Genomic DNA, 20,142 nt, shown 5'->3' on the forward strand with positions numbered 1-20,142 from the left:
GAAATTAGAATATGAATCTTTTGCTAATTTCTTCTCGAACAAAATATAAGCTATCAGTTCTGCCATGCCATCACTAGACCCAATGGGTACTTCAGAGATGCCAGCTTGCAGTCCTGTTCCTCCTTGACAAGTGTTTAATGTTCCTGGTTACTATCATCTTACAAATGTGAAAGACAACTTGTGGCTTGGACCCATGTCCTACAAGTTAGTTATCTAACCTTGATGATATGGGTCCACTGATTTATTAGATATTGGGTATCTCAATGAGGTAGGTTTGTTCTCCAATGGCCTTGAAAGAAGCCATGGTTATAACTACACTCAAGAAACCAGTGTTAGATCCCAATACATTTGATAATTTCCCTTCAGTAACAAAGCATCTAGTTTTAGATAAGGTTATTGAGAAAGTTGTTTTTAAGCATCTTTAGACCCATGTTTTAGATGATGAGCTCATGGGCCTGTTTTTGCACTTGGCACAGTACATAAAAAGCTCTGATTCAGGTGGTAAATAATCTCCTACTGGCCAAAGACCAGCACTTTTGCTCAGTGTTGGTCCTCCTTGACCTCTCAGCTGCATCCAATACTGTTGATCATGATATTTTGACTGAATATTTAAAGTCTTACTTTGGACTTTCCTCTACAGTCATAGACTGGCTTGCATCATATCTAATCAGGCCATTACCAATGGATGTGTTCATACCTGAACTGATCTTTACTGCACCCCTTCGATTGTGGAGTCCCACAGCACTCATGCTTAGGCCAATGACTGTTAGCTGTGTACACACCTCCATTAGAAGATCTTATTAGGAAGAAGATATTAACATATTACTGTTATGCAGATAATACCAAAATCAATCTCTAATCTCATAAGTGTATATTAATCTTAGGACTAAGAACACAGGAGTGGTGCCCTCATACTGGGGAGAGTAGGAAAGGTCACAGTAACAACCTTAGTTGGCCATCTTGAAGCCATACTCTGTTTCTTTCTTTCTTGTTTACAATGAAGATAAGAAAGCATTGAAATTCGATGCATTCAACACTGAAGCCATGGCTATGGATTCTGTACTAATTAATAATTTGCCCCCTCACTTCCAAATCATATTCTTTATGAGGGGAATTAGCGTAAGTGTATTGGAAAAGTCAGTAACTTCGTGGAATCTTAAGATTACAGGCTGACACTATGTGACCAAGTGGCAGCTGTTATTAAATTCATGTTTCCATTTCTGAAACGTCTAAGATAAAGCACTTTCGGTCTCAAGCAGCATATTCATAAGCCAATGACTTCTTTAGCTCTCTGTGAACTAAAATGTGCTCCCAAGTTAGGAAGCCAGAGCAAGCTTGACTAAAAGTAACAATCATAGTTCATGGTTAAAATATGAACTATTTGGGGGTGTTCAAGCTACCTATTACATTTAGATCTGACACTGTAATTCCTCTGAATAGGGGAACTGTTGGCATTTCCTCTCCTACAGTCACCAACTCAGCTATTTTTTCTCTTTGGTTCCCACAGTCAGAGACATGTGTGCCTTCAGCCACTAGATGTCATAATGTCAAACATCAGGCTAGAAAAAGTGCCTGACCCTTCCAACTGCAAGGCCTTTTTCTGCCAGCCACACAGTTCAGATCTCAGTCCTGACATTCAGTACAGAAAAGTTTCCAGGTTCAGTGCCTAGAACTGAACTGTTCAACTGTCTGACAGTCACATACCAAAACCCACACTGGCACAATCTCCACTGCTTGGGGGTGGGGGGTGGGGGGTGGGCAGTGCCATAAATGCCAGCATTTGTATAATCTTGACACTCAAAAATTCAGGTTAGAAAAACGTCTAGCCGATGTTTCATCTTGCAAGCTGTCATTTTAAATGAATGAAAATATAGGCAATACCAAGAGGTAAAAGCAGAGTTTCATAAGGAAAATGGGCTCCACCCTTAGATTAATGGGTCAGATGACAACAATGCTGTGTAAGTTGTCTTCTTTCCCAGTTGTCTTGTTTTTAAACTGAAACAGGAGCTCAAAATTAACTCCTTTGTCTACAGGACAAAATATGAGTCATCAATGTTATTTATTTATTTATTTTTTCTGTGTTGACTGGGTTGGTCCCATTAGGCCAGTGACCACTTTTCAAGGAAAGCCAGAGGTGGTATTTATACTACTTGGTGAAATATGAACAGGACAGGATTGGAAAACACCCAAATTGTTCTCTTCCCACAAACACACATTATATATTTACATGGGTTGTTGGCAATCCATCGAAAAGCAAGTAAAACAAACTCTGCCTTTCACAGTAAAATAAGTTGAAAGACAGAGTTCTTGAAAAATGGCACACATCTTTCCCACATGGTATATTGCACCCTTTACATCCCTACTAACTTTTATAACTCCAAGATTGCATAATACAGACGAAGCAAAAATACCTTACCAAGGTTTTGTGTTATCGCAATGCTAACAGCACATCCAATGAACTCTCCCTTAGAAGTGAATGTTATTCCATCACTTCAGTTTGAATAACATACTCTCTGTAAGACAGCAAGTTGATTCCAACGTGGGGAACCATTTTTATACACACACACAAAATCAGGATATCTTCAGATTGGTACTATGCTTCAATAAGACATTGGCAACAAATAACTTCATAGATTCATAGGAGATTACTAGGCTAATGGCTCAGGAGCCCTTAAAAGCCTAGCCAGTTTTACTCAGATTTTACCCAATTTTCTATACCTAGAGGAAAGGTAACAAGGGTTAGCAAGTAGGGTTTTGACAATTTGTACAGACTGCCTCTGTCCATATGTTGATGCATGCCACCGCAGGAGTGAATTTGCAATTTCCCATACATTCATCCAGACTGAGCTTGAAGTTGGTCAGGGTAGGGTTGTGCTTCATGTGACTACGAAGCCTATTCCAGAGATTACATCTGTCTCTCCAGCGTGATCTATTCATGTCAGAGAACAGGTTTAGATTCTTTGAGTGGTTAACCCTTGCATAGTTATTTTTGCATACATGCAACATTTTCATCAGGGCTGGATCAAAGACTGCCTTGTAGTTCAGGCACAGATCTCCCCTCAGTAATTGGTAAGAAACTGAATACAGTGATAGGACTTTTATTTGTCTGAATATAACATATTGGTTATACCCTGTATATTTTTGGTGAGAAAACCATTGAAGATACTCCAACTGTAGCAGTTGCCTGGCAAGGTACATGCCAAAGGGTACACTGTACTCAATTACTGGTCTAATGAGAGCTGAGCACAATGGTACTATGACATCAACAGATCAGTATGCCATATCCTTACTTATAAGCTGAGCCATGTAGAAGGATTTCCTCAACATTGTGAACACATGGTGGTCAAAGTTGAGATTACTATCTATGTATCTGAGTACTCTAATCTCTAACCACTGGGTCCTTTTTTAGGATGATACTAACAATGCTGTAATTTGCCGAGGAGTTCAATTTCCCAAAGGGTATTATTATGCATTCCTCACATTTAGTTGAGAAGTATATTTCAAACCGAAGGGTGCTAGCACTGAGCCCTGTGGTACTCCACTGGTGATTGGGCACTTGCTGGATGAAGATTCCTCCTTTGAACCTGTCCTATCCATGAGCCAATAGGCTATCTATTTGGTGATTTAGAGGTTTATGCCCAATATTATGAGTTTATCTATAATACCAGAGTGGGGTATTGTGTCAAGCCTTGGCCAGGTCAAGCTAGATGGTATGTACTGACATCCATGGCCTTGGTGACATTCTCAAAGAAGTCCACCAGATTGAGCAGACAGGACCTGCCCTTGATGAAGCCCAACTAAGTTGGGTCTAGAGTCTGAATATTTCCTATGTCATTATTAATCAGGTCCATGGTTATCCTTTCCAGAGCCTTGCATGTGAGGATAGTCAGACTTATGGGTCAATAATTTCCTGGGTCTGTTGATGGCCCCCACCTTGTGCAGAGGGATGACTGTTGATATCCCCCACTCTATTGGGACAAAGCTGGTCTGGAGACTGTGTTTAAATATAGATCTGAGTGGGTCTGCTAGGTCATGTTTCAAGCTATTTAATAGGTACCCTGGGATTCCATCAGGGCCCATTGATGATGTGCTCCTAGCTGTGGAGAGCACAGTAACAACCTATTATTTTGTGATAAACTGTGGAATAACCTACCTAATGCACTAATAACTAACATTTGTACAGTACTATTCAAAAAATTAAGAAAACACACCTTACAAACTCCTGGCTCTGCTCTTGTGACTCCCCTGGCTAAACTACTTTCTTTCCATTCATCAACGTTTTCTTTCAACTCTCCTCACTAGTTATACTAACCACTTTTGGAATAGCACATGTCAACTATACATAATCCTACTCAGTTCCTTATATATGTACTTTGTTTACAACAGCTTACATCCTGACTGGTCTGGTATTTAGTCAAAAACTGTCTTGCTAGAATTATTGTTACTACAATTTTGTTATTTAACCTCCATTTTCTATGTAACCAAATAATGCCAGTTAATCAATGTTTTCTATGTCTGGAGCTTTTCTCCCTGGGCCTCCACTGAAAAAAAACATGTGTCCAGTCAGACTTTCCCAGTAAATAAATGTAAAATAAAATAAATAATAAATAAATAACAGGTAAAGGAATGGTAGGGGGTATTTCATGGGCAGTGACAGGAGGTGATGAGGGGGGGTGAAATTTGAGCTGAATTTACTGGCCGGCAGGTTTGCTATTTCTTCTGGCTGACTATACATAGTACCATCTAAGCCAACTCAGCACATTGTTGAGTGTTTCCGTTAAGATTTTGGACAAAATCAAAAATGCTTTGTGGTTATCCTTTGTTTGGGAGGCTACTTTAGCCTTGTATTTAGCTTTGGAAGAATTGACTAGTTCCCTGAATCGCCGGCTGAGACTAACGAGGGATTTTTTTCTCTGTTATGCACCCTACCTCTTACTTCTAGACTAGAATTTCTGTTGTATAGTCTATTTATATCATGGGTCCACCTGGGTGACTAGTTTTTCTAGCTAGACTTGGGTTTAGTTTGGTTAGATACTCCTGTTTCTATGTAGTTGTTTATCTAACTGTACAAGGCATTCATGTATACTTCTGCATGTTTTCATGGTTAGGTGAGCTTTAAAATTACCTGTGCTGTCACGTAATAGAAGGCAGTTTGCCTTGGAAAAGTTATTTAGGGTTTTAGGGATTGAGGGGGGTTCTACTATTACATTTATTTCAAAGGAGACCAATTTATGATCCAAGCTTACCAATGAGGACATTACTCTGGGGAGGTGCAATGCTCCTCCATGTTTATGAGTACTATGTCCAGGACATTTGAGTCCCTAGTGGGAGTGCAGACAAAGTCCAAGAATCTCTGAGCCTGCATGTTAGTGGTCATGTATGTTTCCCAGTTTATGGAGTGGTAATTAAAATTGCCCATGAGTAGTGTGTTTGGCTGAATGGTAAGGAGGAATCTTATTGAGTGGTTTTTCATGGTTTATGGTTGGTAACATGTAGCTAGTGTTGATATGGTGGGGGATTTTGCCTATGGTCAGCTAGATGTGGAGTAGCTCAAGCAAGTCATCCTGCATGACCAATCTTGAGGTGTGATTTTTATGTAAATGGAAACACTTCCTCCTTTTGCTGTTTCCTTTTTAGAAGGTGGCCTGAATTTGTGATAGGCACTGTAACTGTGCACTGCCAATCTGCTTTCTGCAGCCTTGAATCACATCTCTGTAACTGCACAGATGTCAGCATTCTCCAGGGTGAGGAGAGCTTCCAGGAAATACAACTTCTTGTAAAGACTCCTAGCACTGAGCAGTAGTGCCTTCAGCGTGGCATTAGAAGAATTTATGTTGGTAAGTCTCTTGGTTTGGCAGTACCTAAAAAAGGCACTTTGGGGTGGCTAATGCCTTGGCCAGTATTTGAAAGCCTTGTGGGCAACAGGTGCAGACCATCTCTGGCAAAGCAGCGTGATGTGTTGATCATGTCATCCCAAGCAGACAAATACTGTATCCCTTGGAATGACAACAGTAGCTAAGCAAATTATCGAAGTTAGTAATTTTCTGTTTGTATTGTGGTATAATTCTTGGTGAGGATAGAATGCTGCTCAATACAAGGCTCATAACTGCCTGAGACATATATTTTGAGAGGTTCATCATGTCTCTCTTGATATAGTCCAGTGAGGAACATCTTGGGTCATTCATACTCACATGGACTATGACTGAGTCATACTGGTTACTTGTGGGTTAATGACCTGAGTGCCTGCATAATCTAGTGAATCCTAGACCCTGACAGGCAACTGACTGCAACCTTCTCTTTATCCAACCTGCTGAGGGTGGCGATTGTGTGTCTCACAATGGAGTCTCCTATGACCAAGATGTTGGAATGTGTGGCGTTTCACCTAAAGGGCTTGCCTGTGGAGACACTGTAATGTATATCTGTATGTGTAGTGGTTGGTATTCACTTGGTTTTGTTTGCAAGTGGCTTCTAACAGCGGTGTATGGGATGCCTCTGGGGATTTGGTAAGTTACTTGTGAGTACCTCTGCATATATGGGTTTATATGTCGAGACCTCATTTAGTGAGGGGAAATGATGTACATGTGCTGACAACCTGTTTGTCATTTTGTCAGTATGAGAGAGTCATGTCTCAATTTTCATAGTGTAACTACATCTCTCACATACTGTGTTTGTTTCTTTTAGGATTAAGTGGTTGACTTTATACATGACACAATTGCTACTTTGCCTCCGGATGCCCATGTCCACCAGGCTGGCCAAAGAGATAGAAGAAAACTGCCTATCCATAGTTTCAGGTTTTTTGTATGATTTAACCAGGATGAAAAGTGGGGCAATTAAAATGGGCTGGGGTGACAGCACACAGATGAAGAATGGGTGCTATGGTCAGTGTGAACTGAGTCAATGCTGGTCTGCTCACAACTCAGATGCTCCTAGAGCAGCAGGGGGACTGTGGAAGGTTGCAGCAAATGTTAATTCTAAGGGTAATTTTATAATTTTAGCTTGAAAGAGTTTGCATCTATACAGGGCACTGCAAACCACCACTGCATGGAGAGCAGCCTAGCACAAATACTGGACTTATATAGAATCAGATAGTTTTACAATAGCAAGGCCTACAGACCAATCAGGAAAACACACAATAAGCTTTCAGCCAGCAGCTACCAACTCAGATAGGTTTGTTACAGCACACGTCTGCCACAAGTAGTTGGACAACCCTCAATGTAAAAATGCTGGTTTTAAAGCTCAAGTGCAGGGAAACAACACCATCTGAATACCACTGTCCTGTAGAACTAGCAGATACAATGTAATTAAGTACTATAGCAGCAGTGGAAAGACTTTAGCTTTGAAACTGTACTAAAGTGAAAGAAATTTAACAAATAATACAGGATTCTTATGAAATATAGTAAAAATAATTAGTGGAAGTGCAAAATGATACGTATTTTCATTCTTTTAGCAGCAGATTCTCTGTTAACATTTTCTGACGTGTAATGTGTGCCCCCCCCCGTTTCATGATATTACTGAATTACCTGAGCAAGAATTATAAATAGAAGAAATAAATGAAAAAGGAGAGCAGCATCTCTTTCTTTTTGCCAGATACCTGCAGCACACTTTTAATTACAGATATAGTACCCATGTAATTACAAATATTGTTTACTGAACATCTAATTTTCTGGGAACCTCATAGAACTTGAACTATTTTCAAAGAAGTAGCCACCAACCCGAACTATGCTTTCGTGAAATCAGGGCTGCTCATCAGAAAAATGGTGTTCAACTGCTGATATATTTTCTGAAGCATAAACTTTTTCCCCTGGTTATATATGTTGTTCTGCAGGAATCCAACCAGGCCTTACTAAGTCTAAAGACTGAACTTTCTAGTTTAGCTACCATGGCTTTTGTAAATAAATTGTAATCTTCTATAGTAAAATAAAGGTTGGTGTTGGGAAAATTATAACAAGAAAAAATGTTGCCAGCACCAAGCATCAGTATGAAAAACAGCACAAATAAACCATAAAGTTTACCACATAAGATTTATTAATTAAATAAATCCCAGACCGGTTTCAGCCTAAAGGATTTCATCAGTGGGAAAAAATAGTTGTGACATAAGCAGTTCACCACACATATTTATTAGGTTAGCCCTCCAATAAGAGTTTTTCCCTTGGTTCAGATGGTTTCCTGTGTGAAAAAAATATAAAACATATGAAATAAGCAATATAAATAAACATTATAAATACAAAAACATAATAATATGTCAAATTTTTTTTATAAATGATCATTCAAACCAGGCGAAAACAGAGCACCCAGTTTGATGATCCAATACTTCTCTTTTTTGTTTAGAATCTGTCACCATGGACCTTGTCAATTATCGTGAACTAAAATCTGGCAGAATTGTGGTGTAGACAGTGTCTGTATAGAGCATTGGTATCCCTTTTAATTCTCATGTCACTTCGAAGTTCGGACATTCGCAGTCTGAGTGGTCGTGATGTCTGTCCGACATAGAAAGCAGCACATGTACATGTCACAAGATACACAACCCAATCACTATTGCAGTTCCCAAAAAATTTCATGTCATATACACGGTTTGTGTTTCTACTAGAAAACTGTTTGGATGTGAAAATGTATGGACAAGAGGAACAATGTCCACAAGTGTATGTTCCCCAAAGCCTATCCCCCGTCATAGTCAATTGGTGGCATCCAATGCCCCCGGAACTGACTCTTTTGAAATGGGAGAAGAAGGAACCTAATGTTTTGCCTCTTTTGTATCCATACTGGCAAGTGTGTCCCAAAAGAGATATCAATTCATCATTGGCACAAAGAATATTCCAATGTTTGAAAATTATATTTTTAATCATATTGATATTGTGTCCATATGTAGTAATACGTCTAATGGTATCAACCTCTTCAGCTTTGATTTTCTCCCTATATGTCAAGAGTGATGTTATGTCCGAGTTGGATGCCACCTGCCTAGCACACTGGATGTCAAATTCTCTATAGCCCCTAACTCTAAATCTGCCTAACAAGTCATGCTGAGATTCCATATAATCTGTTTCTGGGAACAAATCCTTCTTATTCTGAGGAACTGGGATTTGGGGATATTCTGGATGATGTGTCGGGGATGCATGCTGGTGGCATGTAACAAGTTGTTATATTGGGGGTATTTCCGGAACGTTTTAGTTTTCAGTGTATCATCTGGATTCCGAGTGATGGTGACATCCAGAAAGTTGATCTCACATAAATCACAAGTCAATGTGAATTCAATACCCAATTTGTTTTGATTTAAATATTGCATAAACTCCAATAGATATTGTTGATCGGAACACCATTTTCAGGGAGAATGCTTTTGGCAAATTAGGGGTACTGCTATGGGAGCATCTTTTGCTCCCATTTATGCAGACCTCTTCATGGGATACATTGAGGAACAGTTGTTTTATGACTCTACACACAAAATATATATTGAGGAACTGGATGTTTAACGCAGATATCTGAATGATTGTTGGCTGGTTTGGCATTCCGATCAACAATATCTATTGGAGTTTATGCAATATTTAAATCAAAACAAATGGGGAATTGAATTCACACTGACTTGAGATTTATGTGAGATCAACTTTCTGGATGTCACCATCACTCGGAATCCAGATGATACATTGAAAACTAAAACGTTCCGGAAATACCCCCAATATAACAACTTGTTACATGCCACCAGCATTCACCCCAGCCACATCATCCAGAATATCCCCAAATCCCAGTTCCTCAGAATAAGAAGGATTTGTTCCCAAAAATGGATTATTTGGAATCTCAGCATGACTTGGTAGGCAGATTTAGAGTTAGGGGCTATAGAGAATTTGACATCCAGGGTGCTAGGCAGGTGGCATCCAACTCGGACATAACGTCACTCTTGACATATAGGGAGAAAATCAAAGCTGAAGAGGTTGATACCATTAGACGTATTACTACATATGGACGCAATATCAATATGATTAAAAATATCATTTTCAAACATTGGAATATTCTTTGTGCCAATGATGAATTGATATCTCTTTTGGGACACACTTGCCAGTATGGATACAAAAGAGGCAAAACATTAGGTTCCTTCTTCTCCCATTTCAAAAGAGTCAGTTCCGGGGGCATTGGATGCCACCAATTGACTATGACGGGGGATAGGCTTTGGGGAACATACACTTGTGGACATTGTTCCTCTTGTCCATACATTTTCACATCCAAACAGTTTTCTAGTAGAAACACAAACCGTGTATATGACATGAAATTTTTTGGGAACTGCAATTGTGATTGGGTTGTGTATCTTGTGACATGTACATGTGCTGCTTTCTATGTCGGGCAGATATCATGACCACTCAGACTGCGAATGTCCGAACATCGAAGTGACATGTGAATTAAAAGGGATACCAATGCTCTATACAGACACTGTCTACACCACAATTCTGCCAGATTTCAGTTCATGATAATTGACAAGGTCCATGGTGACAGATCCAATAAACAGGGGTGGCATTCTATTCCATACAAAAAAGAGAAGTATTGGATCATCAAACTGGGTGCTCTGTTTTCACCTGGTTTGAATGATCATTTATAAAAAATTTTTTGATATATTATTATGTTTTTGTATTTATAATGTTTATTTATATTGCTTATTTCATATGTTTTATATTTTTTTCACACAGGAAACCATCTGAACCAAGGGAAGAACTCTTATTGGAGGGCTAACCGAATAAATATGTGTGGTGAACTGCTTATGTCACAACTATTTTTTCCCACTGATGAAAGCCTTTGGGCTGAACCCGGTCTGGGATTTATTCAATTAATAAAGCTTATGTGGTAAACTTTATGGTTTATTTGTGCTGTTTTTCACACTGATGCTTGGTGCTGGCAACTTTTTTTCTTGTTATGTATGTTTTTTGCCTTGCACCGGACGAACTGCAATAGTGGTTGGGTTGTGTATCTTGCGACATGTACATGTGCTGCTTTCTATGTCGGACAGACATCATGACCACTCAGACTGCGAATGTCCGAACATCGAAGTGACATGTGAATTAAAAGGGATACCAATGCTCTATACAGACACTGTCTACACCACAAGTCTGCCAGATTTCAGTTCACGACAATTGACGAGGTCCATGGTGACAGATCCAATAAACAGGGATGGCATTCTATTCTAAACAAAAAAGAGAAGTATTGGATCATCAAACTGGGTGCTCTGTTTTCGCCTGGTTTGAATGATCACTTATAACTTTTTTTGACATATTATTATGTTTTTGTATTTATAATGTTTATTTATATTGCTTCAATTTCATATGTTTTTGTATTTTTTTCACACAGGAAACAATCTGAACCAAGGGAAGAACTCTTATTGGAGGCTAACCTAATAAATATGTGTGGTGAACTGCTTATTTCACAGCTATTTTTTCCCACTGATGAAAGCCTTTGGGCTGAAACCAGTCTGGGATTTATTTAATTAATAAATCTTATGTGGTAAACTTTATGTGCGGCTGTGGTGGTGCAGCGGTTAAGCATTGCTGCCTCACAGCAAGAAGTTCTCTGGTTCTATCCTCGGCTGGGGTGCCTTCTGTGTGGAGTCTGCATGTCCTCCCTGTGGTTGCGTGAGTTTCCTCCGGGTGGTCCGATTTCCTCCCACATCCCAAAGACATGCTGTAGGTGGATTGGACACTCTAAATTGTCCCTAGGAGTGAGTGCATGAGTGTGTGTGCCTTCTGTGGAAGGTTGGGCGCCGGGCTGGCAACTCGACACCATAAAACTCCACCGCCAATCATGAGCCGACAGGTGATCCACTGTGGCAACCCCTAACTGTGAAAAAGCCGAAAGAAGAAGAAGCTGTGGTAAACTTTATGGTTTATTTGTGCTGTTTTTCACACTGATGCTTGGTGCTGGCAACTTTTTTTCTTGTTATGTATGTTTTTTGTTTTGCACCGGTCGTACTTGCAGATGATTTCGTTGTCGGGAAAATTATAACCTGCAATGAATCAGTTTATTTTCAATTAACTGAAACCTCACAGATGATCTCTAGTGAGTGCATAATATTACTTATGATCAGACCATTTAATCACCACCAGGTAGAATTTTTTTAGTCGAGTCATATATACAGTGGAAATCTATAATTACAGTCATTCAGTTTGAAAAAATAATCAGTGTGAAAACTGAGATACAGACTTGAAAATTCCACCTACAAAGCTGTGCAAAATGACCTTGCCAAGAGATGTATGTTCTTACCCATTGAAGTCAAGTTGTTGGAATTTGTCAGCTCTCCATCCTTTCTGTCTTCCATCTCACTCTTGCTTTTCATGCTCCACTTTTCTTCTGGAAGCTCTGCTGAGGAATCTTCAAGTGACACAGCTACCTGAAAAGCAAGTGTGATCATCTTCAGTCACTAAGCAGTACTGAATGTTAGTCAGCAAACAATTCTGCATCTGTGTACAACAGCAGCACTGTTTATTTATTTTATTTTACATTTGTTGACCGGGAAAATCCGAATGGATACATGTCCATTTTCAGCGGAGGCCCGGGGAGAAAAGCTCCACATTTAACAGTTGGTACATTGTTACATAGATAAAACTAATACTGAATTAAACAACTATTATAGAATTATAAAAAAAAGAGAAGCCAGTGATACGAGCATTAATAGTTACATTCATAAGTACATGATAAAATGAGAGTATTTAGAAGCAGAACAGATATATGATTTGAAGAGAACACTTAGTCATGTATAAAAGATAATACCAGTCTAAGGTGGTTCAGAGGGAAGAGAAATACAAGGGGAAATATGAGGAAAAGAAAGAAGCTGACATGGTAAATTCCATGGTATTCATTTGAGAGAAGAGAGGTGAGAGATGTGAGTTAACTCAAGGCAATTAGTCAGGGTGTGAGCATTGGCATAACCAGTGGGACTTAAAATATTGGAATAGACTTTTTTTAAAGTAGGATAGAGAGGTATTGGTGGTAATACTGGTGGGAAGGGAGTTCCATGTATTGGCAGTAGTGTTAGCAAATAGAGCATCTCCACCTGCATTATTGGATTTGACATTTTGAATAAGTATTCTGTTTGAGGAGCGTAGGCTATTTAGGTTAGTATAAGGAACGACTAGGCTCTTTAGAGCAGGGGTTTTATCAGGATGGTTAAGTATTTTATATGCCTCAGTAAGTTGAGTCTGCTGAAGGAGGTTAGGGAGTTCTATCCATCCAAGATCTTTTAGGTTATTACAGTGGTGTGTTCTATGTGGTGAACCATTTGCAAATCTGGCAATGTGATTATATGAGCATGAGAGTTTATTTAGCTCTCACTGTTAACAAAAGTACCTGACTGGATTTATCTAGTGAAACTCTGGTGCCTGGTTTAACACCTTTTAGCTGCTTAATAAGCATCTAGCATGGTCACTATACATCTAATCAGTTTTTATTAGAATTCTTTTTATTAATTTCTACAACAGTGTTCTAGAAAAACAGGACACAGATTGCAGGATTCACAAACACTGTGCCTCAAGGATACCATGAATGTCACACCAAAGCCTTGTGCTATTCTTAAAACCTGCACAGTGAGGTAAGAGTGTGACAGCAATAGATAAATACAGCACACATGTAAATGAAATCTTGCAGGATCATATCTGATTCAGAAACCCTACAAAATGTATATACAGTCTGATCCCAACACTTAAATTACAGGACAACAATGTACTGATAGTATAATGCATCCTTCATCTTTCACCACCATTGTATTGCTCATGCTGAGCAGCAGCTTCACTGCATATGTGAAAATATTTTCATGGTATGAAAAATCTTACTGGCCCAGAAGTCCCCTTTGGTGCAGCAAACCTGCTACTACAACCACACCTGTCCCACCCCCAAATAGTGACACAGCCAAGCTCCCACAAATGGCTGCTCTCACAGTACTAGATACCCTAACATAGTATGGTAATGACCAGAGTTATGCCATCATGTCTAACTAACAAAATACTTTATGAATCTGTGCAACAATCAGTAATGCAAATCTGTATATTTTGTTCACAATGGTCTTTAGGATTTGTGTATGATTGACAGAATGAAATGTAAGCAGGTGGAGCCTGTATTCAAGTTTGAGTAACAGAATATTCTTGGGTATGGCTGTGAGTGCTGTGGGTGTAGGTAGATGGAAAATTTTATACCAGATTTTGCGTTTAGGTAGGAATTTAATAGCTGTTTTCTTTTGTGTGTGTGTGTGTGTGTGTGTGTGTGTGTGTGTGTGTGTGTGTGTGTGTGTGTGTGTGTGTAGAAGTTAAGGGAACGACAAAGGGTTAGTCCTTGGTAGTTGCATTCACTGAATATTAGAATTCTGTAAATGTTGTCATAAATGGAGATATCTGATAGATGCTTGCATTTTGTGAGGGACAGTAATCAGCACAATAGTAATTTTCGGGGGATTTATCGTGAATTTATTTTACAATGCCCACTGGCAAAGTTTTAAGGATAACTGTAGCTAGGATTGAAGTTTAAGAATGAATTTATCTGCATACAGCATCTAAATAAGTGAGTTTCTCTTACAGATCATTTTTGAAGAGAGAGAGAGACCAGAGCAAGGGTCCTAACACTGATCCTTGTGGCACTCGTATATTGAAGGCTCCTTTATGGGACAGTTGATCATTAGCAAAGACATGGAATGTCCTGTTTTCCATGTAGTTTTGGAATGAAGAATGAAGTGACAGTATTTTATTTTCCCCAAAGTTAAATTAACCAGTTTCTGTTAGAAGTAGGGTGTAATTAACTGTTTCAAAATATTTGGACATGCCTACAAATGTCCCAGCAGTAACTAGCCGATAGTTCATGTTGCTATTTATTGAGTCAGTTACTGACAGTAATGCCGTGTTATTGATGAAGGCATTTCCTAAGCCATGCTGCTTGTCGGATAGGAGTCCATAATCACATAGTTGTTTGATAAGTTGCTTGTAGAAAATTTTGTCAGTGATCTGTGAAAGATGACATAATGTATAAATAGGTCAGAAGTTTTTAAAATTGATGTGAGTGGTGGAACTTTGGGTAGAGGTATGATGATGGCATATTTCCATGGGGGGGGGGGTACTATCCCTGTGGTGAGGAATACATTAAACATGTAAGTTAGAGGTTTGGCAATTTTATTTGCAGCTTTTATTAAGAAGGTTGGGTGGAGCATGGAAGATTTTGATGAGCTGTTTTTAATGCTTTTTAATGGTGTTTTTGTTTGTTTTGCTAAGATCATTTTAAAGTGGAAGGTAGCTTCAGATTCTGCTGGGGGGATAGCTGAAGCTTTGTGCAGGTATTATGTGTAAGTCTGGAATCAATGTTATCAGTAAAGGTTTCAGTTATTTCCTGTACCGATGAGGGGGAGAAAAGGCGTCAATATTATCTTATCGAAGTTTCAGAATATCGAATGTGATATGGTCGACACCATATCATCGAATTCTGAAACATCGAAAGATAAAAAAAAAAATGCCTAAAAAAAAAAAAAATAAATAAAAACTTACCTTTGCAATAAGGGGACAAGCCCCCCTGCACCCCCCATGTGGGGTGCTGTGCCCCCACACCCCCTTCTTAAATATACCAACTTCGAGAATGCACTACATTGAACTAAACGGAAATCTCCCCTTACGGAGATTTCCGTTTAAATGTTCAATGTTTTTTGCTTTCGCTAATCGAGAGAGAGAGAGAGAGAGAAGAGAGAGAAGAGAGAGAGAAGACTGGGGGCTGGCTTGGATACGCTGCAAGACTGCGGTGGCAAAGTCTGCCCTGGATTTGGAGAAGATAGGCAGGTGGTAATACTTGGTGAAGGTATGAAATGATTTCCATGTTGCAGCCTCCAGGATGTCCCTATTGGGGACCCCTCTGAGGAAAGCTGCAGAGGAGGAGGTTGCTATGGTAGAATGTGCCCTGACCCCCTTGGGGGGGTTTCCCGTGTTGCTTGTAGCAGAAATGGATGCAGTGTGCTATACATTTGGAAATGGTTTGTTTGGATATGGCTTTGCCCTCTGCTCCTGCAGCAAAGCTGACTAACAATTGATCACTCTTTCTAAATGATTTCGTCCTGTCTAGATAGAATCTGAACTGTCTGTGCACATCTAGAGAGTGCAGTATCCTTTCCCCCTTCTTTTGTAGGCTAGGGAAAAAGGTGGGTAAATGAATGGATTGGTTGAGAGCCACACTGGACACCACTTTTGGCATGAAGGATGGGTTAATTCTGAGGGAGACCCTGTCAGCATGGAAAATGATGAAGGGCTCTACAGTCATTAGTGCTTGTAGCTCAGATACTCTTCTTGCTGAAGTGATGGCCAGAAGCAAGGCTGTCTTCCATGAGAGAAACTAACTCTGCTGAAGCTGATGGTTCAAAAGGGGGCAGGGTGAGCTTTTCCAACACAAAGTTTAGGTCCCAAGCTGGGGTAGGTGTTCTTTTAGGTGGCCTCAAGTTGTTAGACCCTCTTAGGAACTGTTTGATGAGAGGGTGTGAGAAAAGAGGAGGCTCTGTGCCGAAATAAGCAGAGATAGCAGAGGCATAAATTTTAATAAAACAAAAGGATAGACCCCTGAGTAGTAGGTCAGCAAGGTCAACCATGATGAGAGGTAGGGAGGGCTGTGCCATCCCAGCTCCATTAGCCTGGATCCAGGTGCAAAACCTTTTCCATTTGTCAGCATAAGACTTTCTAGTGCTAGAGCATCTGGCCTCACGTATAACATCTAGAACCTGTTTGCTGAGATTGGCAGCTTGTGCAGTGGTCAGGGAATAAGCCAGGCTGCCAGACTGAGGGTCTGCAATTGGGGATGTATGAATTCTCCTTCCCTCTGAGTCAGGAGTGTTGGGATCTGAGGGAGATGCCATGGTGGCAGAGGTGACAGGCTGCGCAGCAGTGGGTACCAGTGCTGGTGTGGCCAGTCTGGAGCAATCAGGATTGTCTTTGTTTTTTTCTCCCTTATTTTGAGCAGTACCCTTGTAATGAGCGGTGGTGGGGGAAATGCATAGACAGAGAGGTTGACCCACTGGAAGGACAGAGCATCCACTTTCCAGGCCTTGCAGTGAGGCTCCTTGGTGCAGAACTTGCTGAGCTGATGGTTGGAGTGGGAAGCAAAGAGGTCAACCTTCAGGGTGCCCATTTCTGAGTTACAAGGATAAAGGTTTTTTGGTCTAGCTGCCACTCATGTAAGTCCAGAAGACTTCTGCTTAAGTTGTCTGCCAGAGAGTTTAGAGAGCCTGGCAGGAATTGTGCTAACAGGTGTAGTTGTATAGCTGAGGCTGTGTACCAAAGGGTCATGGCAAGCCTGCACGGAGGGTACGAGTGAGTCCCTCCCTGCTTGTTGATATACCATATCACAGTGTTGTTGTCTGTTTAGATCAGTACAGCCCCCGAGGAGAGGAGGGGTCTGAAAGCTATCAGTGTGTGCTGGACAGCTAACAGCTCTTTTTGGTTGATGTGCAGATGTATTTGATGTGGGCTCCATTGGCCCTGAATGCACCTGCTGTCCAGGTGTGCACCCCAGGCATAGTCTGGTGCATCTGTGGTGTGGGTCTGGGTGGCGTGGGGTTGTGAGAAGTGTAGTCCCTTGTTGTGGTAGCATGCTACTGCCCACCAAACAAAATCTTTCCTTAAACAAGGTATCACTAGTATAAGAGTTTCCAGGTCTTGAGAGTGTTGACACCAAAGGCTTTTTAGATACCACTGTAATTTCCTCATATGCAGTCGGGCATATGGAATGAGTAGAATGCAAGACTCCATAAATCCCAGAGCTTGCAGGATTTTCCTTGTGGATAACTGGGATCTGGTGGCTAGTTCAGAGCTGTCAGGTAGGTTTGCTTTTCTGGTGTAGGGAATGCTATCTGGGTTGCTGTGTCCAGGCTTGCTCCCAGCAACATATTTTTTGGGTGGGTACTAGTTTGGATTTCTTTTCGTTGATAGTATACCCTAGGGAGGTCAGTAGGTTCTTTACAAAGGCCAGGTGCTTGAGCAGCTTTTCCTGACTGTCTGCCTGAATTAGGCAGCCATCTAAGTATGGATAAATTTGAATATTTCTTTGTCTGCAAAAAGCAACGGTGGGAGCCAGACATTTTGTGAAAACTCTGTGAGCAGTGGATAAGTCAAAGGGAAGCGCAGAGAACTGAAAGTGCAGTGTGCCTACCCTAAAACATAGATATTTCCTGCATGATTCCCTGATTGGGATGTGTAGGTAGGCCTCTTTTAGGTTTAGGTGGCTAATCAAGCATCCTTGGACAGCATAGGTAGTAGCTGCTGGAGCATTTTGAGTTTTGGTATCACCAGAAAAGTGTTTAGAATGGATAGATAAAGGATGGGGCGCCAGGTGCCCTCTTTTCTGGGTATCAGGAAGAGTCTGGAGTAGAAACCTTGGCCTATCTGTTCTGCAGGAACGTGCTCTGTTGCCCTCATAGAGAGCAGGGAAAGGACTTACTTTTTGGCCTCCACCCACTGGTTTGGGAGAAGATCTGGGAACCCTTTTGAGGTTGGTAGAGTGTGGAAATAAAATCTGTATCCCTGGGAAACTATGTTGAGGACCTGGTGGTTGTTGGTAAAGGTGGCCCAGGTGCTTGAGTGGAAGGAGAGTTTTCCTCCTAGGGGCAAGTGCAGTTGGGCAGAGGGATGGGGGTGGTAGTGGAGAGTCATTGTGAGTACTTACCATGGGGGTGGTGGCTTAGCACTCCCTGGTTTTGAAGAGGAGGAACTCCATTGCTTAGATCTCTGCATTCCCTGGGGATGCTGTCTGGGGGGGCCTGCTTTCCCAGGGTCTGGGCTGAGCTGACTTGGAGGGGGCAGGAAATGACCAGTGCTTGGAGGGGCCTACTAAACCTGGGTGGCTGCACCTGCAGGAAGTCCTTAACTGTCTGAATAGATTTAGCTTTTTCTTCCATCTTTTTTAAGACCTCCTCTGCCTTGGTGCCAAATAAGTTGTCTTTGTGCAAGGGTGCATCCAATAATTTGGATTTGACATGGTCTGGCAAGGGCTGTTCCTTAAACCAAGCATGCCTTCTAAGGACAGAACCAGTGACTGCTGCCCTGCAAGATGCTTCTAGGGCATCAAAACCACATTGTAAGGTGTGCTTAGTTACTTGACTTGCAGAATGCATTAACTCTTGTAAGTCTTTACTTTCTGCACAAATAGGAAAAGATGATATTTTTTGTTTGAGGAGTTCCATGGTATGTTGCTGAAGTTTTAGCATATGAAACTGACAATTTTGTGCTCTAATAGCAAGAGTAGCAGAGGTGTATACTTTTTTGCCCCATCTGTCTAGTGCTCGGGAATCCCTATCTGAGGGGGTGGGATTCTTAGCAGAAGTTGCTTAAATTCCTTTAGGCCCTTGAGAAATAACCTCAGGGTCAGCAGTAGGATTTTTTAAAAGAAATTTGTGAGAGTCAGGGATTGTTTAATACCTGTCAGGTTTCCTGGGAGCAGGAGGAAGGATGTAAGGAGTCAAATTAGATTCCGTGAAAACATCATCCACAACATCCAGGACAGGAGGAATGGCCAGAGGTCTCTGCTATGGAAGATTTAAGAATTTCCTGAGTCTCTTTTTAGACTGAGGGTAGTCCTGACATTTCCACTGGAAATGCTCCCTTAAAGTATGTAGGGTTTCCCCATAGGAAAAGTCCTCAGGTGGAGAGGCTGAAGGAATGGATTCCTCTGCATCAGAATCCTCATAAACACAGAGGGGTTGAATGTATTCATATTCAGATGCCTCAGAGTCATCGGACTCCTATTCAGATAAAACTACTGGGGACAAATCTCTTTTTCTTTTGGAAGGGGTAGCTTGGCTTCCCCTGATCAGCATTATAAGGTCTTCTGCCATTTTAAGCATTTGAGACTGAGGCAAGGAAGCAGGTGCCTGAGATTGGGTCGTTAGTTTCTTGGGTGTGGTTCATACCCTGACCTTAGAAACTCAGTAGTTTTGAAAGAATGGTAGACACGAAAAAAGTCATCGTTCTGTGTTGAGAATCGGTAGTGCAAAGTACTTCCTAGGAAGTCGATGCCTGCTCAGTGGCTCTGGACCCATCCAAGGTAGAGACATCTGCAGGATCCTTAGTCAATGAAGAGTCTCGCGGCATACCGGACTATGAAAGAGTCTCTGTTGTGGCCTGCAAATCCACAGAAGCGGACATCAGGGGCTGTGAATGCACCTCACTG

At 40.9% G+C, this 20,142-nt stretch overlaps 1 protein-coding gene across 3 annotated transcripts in view; it reads right to left on the bottom strand.

Annotated features, from left to right (window-relative positions):
* Positions 1-20,142, bottom strand: part of LOC122813660 (zinc finger protein 883-like) — a 238,868-nt gene that overhangs the window by 130,524 nt on the left and 88,202 nt on the right. For all 3 annotated transcript variants that reach the window (XM_044086099.1, XM_044086100.1, XM_044086098.1), the window contains exon 3: positions 12,232-12,358. In XM_044086099.1, coding sequence (XP_043942034.1) covers positions 12,232-12,358 — 127 coding nt within the window. The remainder of the gene's footprint in view (positions 1-12,231; positions 12,359-20,142) is intronic.

The sequence above is a fragment of the Protopterus annectens genome, chromosome 10.part0 (genome assembly GCF_019279795.1).
Source record: "Protopterus annectens isolate FY-2018-M chromosome 10.part0, PAN1.0, whole genome shotgun sequence".
NCBI lineage: Eukaryota > Metazoa > Chordata > Ceratodontiformes > Protopteridae > Protopterus > Protopterus annectens.